General features: G+C 38.8%; 1 protein-coding gene across 4 annotated transcripts in view; it reads left to right on the top strand.

Moving 5' to 3' along the window:
* The first annotated feature begins 519 nt into the window (after positions 1-519).
* LOC121314072 (extended synaptotagmin-2-like) overlaps positions 520-10,711 on the top strand; it is a 61,788-nt gene continuing 51,596 nt past the window's right edge. For 2 of the 4 annotated variants that reach the window (XM_041246893.1, XM_041246892.1), the window contains exon 1: positions 523-1,380. In XM_041246893.1, coding sequence (XP_041102827.1) covers positions 973-1,380 — 408 coding nt within the window. In that variant the 5' untranslated portion in view covers positions 523-972. Of the gene's footprint in view, positions 1,381-10,711 lie in introns of all 4 variants that reach the window. The other 2 variants (XM_041246894.1, XM_041246891.1) reach the window with 2 other exon arrangements.

Here is a 10,711-nt window from a genome sequence, read left to right as displayed (position 1 = left end):
CAACAGGACATTGGTTTAACATCTCATCCACAGCCTTGCTCAGAGTCACACAGTGACCAGCACCCCCTAACCTTGGAACTGGCCGACCAATGTTTTTACAAACCCTGAAATTAACCCTGACCACACTGGAGGCATACCCAAAGGGTTGGAGAAAAAAAAAAAAAAAAAAAAAAAAAAAAAATTTTTAAAAAGGAGGGGGGTACTGATTTAATTTTATATATATATATATATATATATATATATATATAGAGAGAGAGAGAGAGAGAGAGAGAGAGAGAGAGAGAGAGAGAGAGAGAGAGATACACAAGCATAATGTAATTGCATTATGATGTTTTACATTATATATTGCGCTCAACCGTACTGTATCAAATCCTTTATATAAAATGTAAAGAAAAGAAAATAGATACAGGCTACAGTAAACCACGAGATGGCGCCTTTATCACGATTGGTCTCATACCGACCCAGTTCGTCAGTGACAGTTTCCTGTGTGGCAGAGAGGGTGGGGGTAAAGGATGTGTAATCAGGATGTGATGGGAGAGGTTCTGTGGATTTGGTGAGCGCATTGGCAATCTGACTTTTGTGTTGCTATGTAGTATCAAAGAGGCTACGACAGCTCAGACCTATTGGATCACTGATGATAAAAAAGACAACCAGCAAACTTAACAAAATGCTGTTGACGCTGAAGAAATAAATAGACAAGAAAATCAAAGCAACGTGCAGCGAACTGCCATTTGCAGGAGACAAGGAAAAGCGCAGGCGGTGTACACAAAGTATCTCACTGGACCTGGAACGCCGTTGCAACCTCGATTACTAGAGGAAAGGCTACCAGATTGGCAATTATGGCAACGTTGTAGCTGGTTTGTTTTTAATTTTTTAAACAACCCTAAATATGGGGATGGCGTAAACACAAACTAAGGACAGAAAGTCGCATACTTACTCCTCGGTAACATCTGGTTTTAAACTTTTTAGGAGATGAGTTCACAAACAACAAGTACAGGAGCGGAATCGTACAGAAGAGAGTCGTCGCTGTCAGAGAAAAATGAGAACAGCACAACCAACAGACCTGTTAGCAGCAGCTCTAAAAAGAACTCTACAGCCGCTGCTAAGGACCTGCTAGAAGAGGAGCCGAAGTCGAGGGGTCTTGATATCACCGGGGTGTTGCTTCAATTTGTCAAAATCTTTGTGATCATTTTCCCCGTCTACGTTTTGGGTTATTTTGGTTTGAGCTTCAGCTGGGTTTTGATCGGGCTGGTGGTGTTTTTCTGGTGGAGGAGAAATCGTGGAAATAAAAACTCCCGTCTGTACAGAGCTTTAGCATTCTTGGAACATGAAGAAAACAGCGTTTGTCAGAGTGTCCACTCTACGGATCTACCGCCGTGGGTAAGTTCAGAGGCTTTGAGTCTGTGGCAAACTTCACAGGCATTGCAGCTTGCAGAACACGGGTTTGCTTTATCTTGCGAAACATATTTGAATGTAGGCTCTGTGTTATACTAAACTAGCGATGCCATAGAGTTCTCACTCAAACTCTAGTTTACTGAAGCACTACGTCATAAAAAACCTGGAAATAATAACCAGACATTTGACAGCTTTCACTGCAACGCACATGTAATTGCAGGGATGGAAATAAGACTGCATAGCTGGCTTTCCTCTGACTTTAATAAGACACGCCCGAGCTCATTACTCATACACCGTGGCTAATCAGACTGGTATTAAAACCTGGGATGGGTGAAACTATGCAATAGCTGTGTGATATGCTGAACTGGAACAGCTGGAGGAGTGGTTGTTTTCTTGGTGGTCAGCAGTACTTTGGATTATTTATTAATTGTTTACTACCTGATCAATAATGGATCAAACAATATGAACTTAGATTGTTTTGAAGGAACCCGCTGTGCAATACAGCTGCCACATACTACCCTCCTGAGGCCTGACCCACATTGCTCCCACGTTTGATATGTTTGTAGTTTAGTTATAAATGCAGAAGGTAATTTAGTGTTCCTTTGTCTCTGATGGAGCCCCTCCAGCTGTAATACAGCGTTAGATGTTTCCATTCTGTGATTACTCTCTTTTCCAGCAGCAAACCATTCTTATACACAAATCTGGTACATTGAAAACTATTTGGAGTACAGATTGGTACAGAATGTGTTCCAAGAATGTATGCCTCATGCTTTCTTTCCCTTTTTATGAGAACACAGTTCAAGTTAGAAGTAAGGTAGATGTTTCCAAAAATGAAGTAAAGCCCCGTTAATAATGAACCACGGAGAAGGGGTGTCTGGACCACTGCTCTGCATCTTTAAGAGGTTTTGAGTGTTACTTCTGATGAAATGTTTGTACATGTGCCTCGCCCAGTCTACCGTTTAAGCAAATGTTTATTTTGGATGCTGATCCCAAGGAGGTATCCCATTCCTGATGTCTAACTCTATCTCTCAGTGTGCGTTCTTTGGCAATAAGCCCCACATTGTATTTTAAGCCATCGCCAGTGTTCAGGGCTTCACTTTGATTCCAGGGATGAAAGTATGACTCCTATTGCATAGCAGTTTCATCCGTTCCAGGTTTTACTACAAGTCTGATTAGCCACAGTGTTTTTATAGGTAACACACTTGTGTTTAAGCCTTATTACAGGAATAGATACAACTGCTTTCCATCCCTGCATTCTCAAATAATTTTGTAGTACAATGGAACAATTAAAAAAAAAAATACAAAAATCAGGAGAGAGCTGCATGGTTTTTCATAATTTTGTAAATTGGTAATATTTGAATGGATCTTTGATCTCAAAACATTATTCATACATCATTTTTACTTTCCCTATGTCATTAGTAAACTTTCAGGTTCTACAGGATTCAGAGAGATGACCTGTTTAAGAGCTCTTAACAAGAAGAATACATTTGTTGAAATAACTGCTGTTTTATTCCCTTGCATTGTTGCTTGCTGTTAATCTCTGGTGTAGCAGCTAGCTTAGAGGAGACTGGGGGTCACAGCCCTTTTGAAGCCAGAGTGGTGTTTTACACTTCAGAGTTTTAAAAAGGATATAACTGAAACTGAATGTGACACACACAGTGAATCTCAACCACATCTTCGTCAAGATAACTGATACTTTATTCCCATACCAACTTGTGCAGTTTTCTTTTGATGTGTATATTTCATTTCTTTGTCGTTCTGTGTTTTCGTCTGAAGTATCTTGCAGGGTTACTGTACGGTGATTGGAAGGTGCTCACTGGAGTCTAGGGTAAAGTTCTGAATATGTAAAATATGTATTAGGCTTGGGATATATTCCCCAATCCAATCCTCCTGCCCAAACACATGCCCAACTGGTTAAAGTACTCCAGAATGCTGTAGTTGGGGTCAGTTCCTGTGTTTCGTTTCCATTTCCTTTTTAAAATCAGTTCCCAATTCTAATGCCAATGGAAGGAATTGGACTTGATATTTTAGAGATACAGTAATGGTTGTGATTGTGCAACTGATTTCACCTAAAGCCAAATTTATTTGACAAACAGGGACTTCCATTTAATTAATTTGTTGCCACTGTGAGAAGCTAATGTTAACGGAATACTGCTAATTGCCATTTTGATCAATGGACAGGTTGTAATTGATTAAAAGGGAATTGGAATTGGAATGCATTTTAAAATGGAATTGGAATAATAAGAACAGGAATTGAGCTGAACCCTGGCAGTTGATGAGATGTAGTTAAATATGTCTTTCTTGCTTAAAGGAGTGGCAACTCTTAAAACAGATTTCCACGTGGACACTTTATTTTCACTGTTTGATCGGTTTGATTTCCTATCTGGAAGGGGTTAGCATGTTTCTTGTGGTGTTCTGGGTATTTAGCATATTAAACAAACTGCAGTTTAGGGTTTTAGAACTGGGGCGGTGGTTGGGTATTTAGCATATTAAACGAACGCCGGGAGGGGGTGTGCTTCAGCAGTTTAGGGTTTCAGAGTGGGGCAGAGGGCTCCAAGGACTGTTGTGACCTCCATTCACTGACCATAAAAGTGTCATTGAGAAACATGATGTGACTGTAGTTTAGACTAAGTATAGCAGTAGTAATCATGTGACCAGTGCCCTGGCTTTATGTTGATATGCATAGGTTTTTCCAGTTTAAAGTGTCTTTAAGAAGTTCATAGGCGTGCTTCTTTCTTCAAAGCTGTGAATAACACAACTGGCTGTTTTGTGTGGCTCTCCAAATATAGCCAGGTGACCTTCTCAATAGAATTCATTTCAGAGACATCAAAGAAGCAGCGCGTATATCTTTTACTAAAACCCCTATACAATATAAACTTCGGTGACAGTTAAATGCATGTCACTCATATCTGATTGTTTAATTTTGGCCAGTTCTACCCATTGTATCTTTTCTGTGTTCCCTGAAAAATGGACAATATCAAAAATACATATCAGAAAGGACGATATCTTAAAATTAGCAGGCTTCCATTTAGATGTACTGCATTGGTTTTGTTGATACAGTACTAATGTATTTAACAGAGGTAGTATTTTAATTCAGAACAATATGATTCTAAAAATATCACTTGCCAAAACTAGAAAGACGACACAACAGCAAAATTAAATCTAAATGTCACCCATGCACAGAACTGCATAAAACGTAAAAGGCAATGCAATTTAGCAAAAAAAAAAAAAAAAAAAAGTTTCAAGAATTAAAACAGTATCCAAAGTCAGTATTCAAAATTGCAGAATATAGTGCTTGACAAGGCCCTAATGTCACAGATTGTGTCTATTTTGTTTATTGACAAGGCCCTAATGTCACAGATTAATTGACATACATTACAGTAGGATCGAGAAATGTTTACCATAAATATATATATATACTATAGCTTCTTATATATATATATATATATATATATATATATATATATATATATATATATATATATATATAATGGGGATTGATTTTATTCTTAATACAAGGGCAGTAAAACGCGACTGACATGTATCTGGGTAACGGATGTCCAAGTGCTGACTGTATATTATGTAATTCATTTAAAAATGGGTTCCACATTTAAAGGGAGTAATTTCGTTTTCCCTTATCTGTCTGGTAGAGCCTCTCCAGTGGTAATACATCCAGTGTTATCTATTGTAGGGTTTGCATCTCTTCTGTTGTTATGAATTGATCGTCTCAGTAATTTGAATATGTTGCTGTGTTGCCTTGTCCAGGCTCTGCTTTGCTACACCCAGCATCTTGTACAGTAGGTTAAATGCTATGTTACTTGAAGGGAGTATGATTTTGTGATCCAGAGTGAGAAGGACTGGATGTAGCAGTGTCACATTGCATCACATTCCTCTCGGCTTAGTCATGGCCTCTTGTCTTAGGAATTCAATAGACATCCTCTGTTGCCTGTATGGTGAAGTCCAGTTAGTTTGGAACTCCAGGACTTAAATACCACAACCAATCCTTGTTTTGTTTAGCGTATTATTATTATTATTATTATTAGTAATAATATAATAATAATAATAATAATAATAATAATATTTTTATATCGTAGTTTGATACACATAGAGATCACTACATATTTTTTGCCCATACATACCCTCTGCATGTATGCATGAGCAATGGCCCATTCCACATTACGTGTGTTACAGCAACATTAAGGACTTGAAATCTCTCCTTATGATTATAAAACTCATAATCGATATAATGTAGCTTTTGGAAGGTTTTGGCTGTATAGCTTTAAAGATATGCATTACAATAAGTGTTCAGCCTGTATTTCAATGCAGGAGGGTTTGCTCCAAACTGTAACACGTAACGTGGAATGGGCTAATGCAGATTTTAAAACACATTGCTCCCTTTCAGGGGTTCATAATGAGAAGGGTTGACACTATTAAAGCATGTGTGTTATTAAGAACAGGTGCTTATTTGATCTGGGATCCACCAGTGCTCAAAATATGCAGTTGGACTGGTTTGCTGAGCTCATTGATGCGGTACTAAAGATATTTTGGGATATTTACAGGCAGGTTGTTACTGACAAAACACAACAAACTTGTAAGACTTGAATCTATAGCACTTTTTTTATATGTAGCAACACATCTGAAAGTGGGAACTAATTTAGGTGTTTACTGAACGTGGATTAGTGGATGGCAGTGCCACACGTTGAATGACGTGCCAAACAAATTTACTTTTGTAGTCAATCTAGGACTTAAACATGACTCTATCCCAGTCCACAGGGGTCCATACACACAGTATTCCAAAAAGAATATGTTCACAATTCCAGCAATGCTCACTACTGCTCTTTGGTCAGAACAGGCTGTGCAAGTTTACAGCATTCAGGTTGGTTCAGAAACTGTGGCACTGGTCCATTAACTTGTTATGCAAATGAAAGGAAGCACAGTACATATAAAACTGTCTCTCACAATTATGAGAATCTGGCATAGTTTTATTGAGCTTATTGACAGTTTAATGTGTTAACATTCCCACTGGTACTATTGCTCCCTCCAATACTGAAACCCACATGCCATCACAGAACTTTGCTTTTCAGCACAAGAGGCATTCACCTTTAGCTACATGCAGCAGCGGGAGGTTATTGTTCTATTTTTATCTAAGAAATTTCAAATAGGCCTCATAAAGACAGTAGTAAGTGCCACTATCAACTTTCTGTTGGAATTGTGTGTTTAGAGTAGTGCTGCTTTTAAGATTTTAGTGCGTAAAAAAGAAAATATTTTTCTTGGAAGCACTAACCCAGTGTTCGTACTGTTGTCAGATACAGAAAGGCTCCTGTAGATCACAGTCTTGAGCTCCCTGAACTGAAACATCTCACAGAGAAGCTGTATCATTTTGTGCAGTTGCCATATTATACTAAGCCACTTCCAAATACAGCTTTGCACAATGACCACTGCAGTTTAATTCCGGATGACATGCCTGAAGTGACCAGCAACATTATTTAATCCTTTTCATTGTAAAGCTAGAAGTGTTTAAAAAAAAAAAAACCTTTGGGACAAATTCCCAAAGCAAAATACATGTACAAATAATGATTTCTTAGTATTTGTAATATATGGAATTCAAAGACAAACAAAAAACTGGGCGCTAGATGGAATCATTTTAGTTTAGTTTTAAAAAGTTTAAAGAAGCAATGCACCTTTGCATCTGGTAAATAAATAATAGAAGCATGTCAATAATAAAACACATTGGTTGGATTTTCATAATTCGACGGTACATTTCTGTAAAACTGCAGGTCTTGATGCATTTGGGGTGCTTAACTAAGCCTGGCTGTGAAGTACCTGGACAAAATGTGAAACATTAAACATGACTGTGTGTGATTAGTGTCTACAGTGGCCTTCTGTCACTGAGTGTGTTCCTAAGTGACTTGGCAGCTACAGTATCTATGCTTTCTGCCACTGGGGGCTTGTATGGATACAGCAGCAGGTCCATCAAGTTACCCTAGTGTCAGGCAATGGGGAGTACCTTTATTCTATACTCAGTACCCTAGTGATTCCTAACATTCAAACCTCAATGTCCAGCACAGCACAGTGTGCATTTTCAGACTCCGGCAATAGATGCATATACACATGGTGTTGCTGTATAGCGTTCAGAGACAATTCAAAGTTTAGAAAAGCTAGTAATGGGTTGAAGCCTTGATCTCATGCTGACTTGTCATTATTTAGATGCTCCAGCATATTCATTAAAAAAAGCACTTCAGCGCTGTCCACTTCACCACCCTTAGCTTGAGAAGAGCAGGATGCACATGCATGAAAGATGTCCTGATTGAAACAGGTGAAAAGTGATTTTACAGTCATATGAGGAAGGAGCTGCCAGTCTGTGCAGTCTTTTGGGGAAGCGTCTTTCATTCCCGTGGGGGGGGTTAAGATAATAAGTGATTCCTTTTCTGTAGCATTTTATCATCCTATAATATATTGCAGCATTATACCCTTATAGAGATGCATATCCCAGGCAACAGGAGTATAGAGCACCCAGGGTAGCCTTTTGAGGGCCAACCCTACATAGTTTACACACCACTATCCTATATCTGTGCAACAGCTACGAACATGATTTGACTTGGTTTGTAACTTTGAGTGGTCAGAACATGAAACCAAAATGTAGTTATTGAAACTGCTCTAGTCTGTTGTTACCCCCAGTGAAATATGGGCACTCAGACAGGAACTGATGAGACTGCAGCCCACATAACAATTAGCCAAACCCTTTGTGAGAAAGTGCTACAGTAATTTGCTTCAGCGGATTTGACATTTCCCTCCAACAAAGCAAGCATCCCAATCTGTAAGTGGATGTATGGCACATATTATAGTACTGGAGATAGTTCTGAATGTGTCTCGAGTGTTTAACTTGTGCCAGGTGGAAGTAGAGATGATTTTCAGTCACATGGTATTGGAATCTACGTCATGATGACCTCTTCTAATCTCCTGATTGGCTGAGTTGTGGGAGACTACAGTAGTATGCCTTGGAAGTGGCTCTCTCAAATTTGTTGAATTCACAGACCTTTGTTACGAGTAATCTTTGTCGTATATACGTCAGTGATTTTTGTATTCCACATTCTGTGTAAATGGGTCATACTGTAGTAATCTACTTTTCATAGTAGTTCTGCACCTGTGATGTGCTTATTTATATCCTAGTCTTTACTATTGTGGTTATTTGTAGTCTGTACTGCTGCAGTCAGGGAGCAAGGAGTCATTACTACCAATTTGAAAAGATGTGTGTCAGACACCATTGTGTTGCATTCCTTCCTAAGCTATACATATTGTTTCCTTCTCAATAAAATTAAAGACACTTCTAATCCAGATACATGTTTCAACAATGGTTCTTTTTGACTGTCTGACATGCATGATGTTGAAATGTTCGTCTCCTGCCCAAAGTGTTTAATACACACACACACACACACACACACACACACACACACACACACACACACACACACACACACACACACACACACACACACACACACACACACTGTCCTTTACCGGCTGCTGTAAGGTGCAGGTCAGTTTGGCTCTCCGGGTGACATAGTGGCTGGGAAGCCTGTTTCAAGGGGAGAGGATTGGAGGCTGTCAACACGACCTGCTGTCTGATAACACAAGGAAACATCAGGCTAGAATGTACAGTAGTATTCAGACACCAAGGCAGTATAGTGTAAAATGAACATAATTGTGGAGGACTGCTATTTTAGAAGTATTGCATAGCATAAATATGCCTCTCATTATGAGGGCTTCACTCCATTTCTATTAGTCTGTAATAATTGTGGAGAGACTGCTACTTTAGACATAATTTGCCAGCCACAGTATTGCATAGCAGACATATGCCTGTCCCTTATTATGAGAGCTTTACTCCATTTATATTAGTGTCTATTTGGCTATGATGATCAACTACTTTGTATAAAATAACCCACCAGCCTTCCTTTTAATTATAAATAAGCTTCCCTCTGGAGGGTTTAGTTCGGAATGAACAATCCTACACATGTACACTTCTCAGATCTATAACTGTAAATAGAGTATAATCATACATCTCGAAAAACTACTCGCTTCTAAATCTTTTGTAGTCATTTTTGTATTACTTTAGTATAAATACATGTTAATTTGGATTCATATGTTGTTTTTTTCTGACTTTATGTGAACGAAAAGACACACATTTGCCCGTTTTCCCATTGGAAATAGTGATATTTTGAAATTGCCTGTAAGCTGCCCCAGGGCTGCGTTGTCCTCTGACGCTGTAGCTCTGGGTGGTTGCATGTTGAGTCTGCAGTGTGTAAAAAAACGGGCGGTTGATGGCACACATTTCTGAGGACAGAGTATGTTTGTCTTCACCCCTCCCAAGTCAGTGCAGGGGTGGTAGTGGTGAGCTGAGCCTTAAAATAATTGGACGCTACTAAATTGGTGAGAAAAAACAATACAAATAATTAGTGACTACTAAATTTAAAAAACAAAATAAAAAACTGGCCTTTTTGATTTCCACTGCCCATAAAAAGACTAGTGGCCCCCAGCAGCACGAACTGTAGCATTCTGTGGTTTCAGCTTCCCTGCCAGAATACTCAACCACATGTTTTTAATTTGATTAAAATGCAAAAAAGACCAGACCTTGTTATACTATTGGCTGGTGCTCTCCCATGGGGCTATTATTATTCTCAAGCCTATCTAGAGCTCAGACAAATGTCTTCCAGAGCTGTGCAGAAATAGCCCAATGAGTGTCAATGAGTACTGGTGTCGCCGTGGGCTTGAAAAGAAGACAAGGACAAATGTCTTCGAAGGCAAAGTCAAAATGCAACAGAACATAGCTTTTTTTTTTTCTTGACTTCCACTTGGTTAGAGTTTTAGATTCAGTAAATGCAACTGATGTAAGGTTACAACCAGTTAATATTTTATTTTATTTGTGTTTGTGATTCAGTGGCTCTTTAAGAGCCCACTGGCTGTCATTGTGGAGCCAGAGAAAGGCTGGGTAATTCTGTCTAAAAATGTTATTTTGTTCTGTGCTTCCAGATGTAACGTGTTCTAGGAACAGGGTGGAAATTAAGTTTAAGAAGAAGAAGAATACTGAGCTGCTGCTATTTATTTATAATATATAAATCAAGTTCATAGTACAGCCAGGAATGGGTGGAACTGCTCTGCAGGAGGAGTCTTGTTTCAATCCTTGTACATTCTTTCTATTCACTACAGAGAGATGTGGTCTTGAAAGACCTGGAAGCATATTTACCATTTTTTAATGGAATAGTTTGGCTATAGTTTGAGATGAAGGCAATGCTTTTGTTTTTTCTAATGAGTCATTCCT

Source organism: Polyodon spathula, chromosome 4 (genome assembly GCF_017654505.1).
Source record: "Polyodon spathula isolate WHYD16114869_AA chromosome 4, ASM1765450v1, whole genome shotgun sequence".
NCBI lineage: Eukaryota > Metazoa > Chordata > Actinopteri > Acipenseriformes > Polyodontidae > Polyodon > Polyodon spathula.
This window is presented reverse-complemented; position numbering and strand designations above follow the sequence as displayed.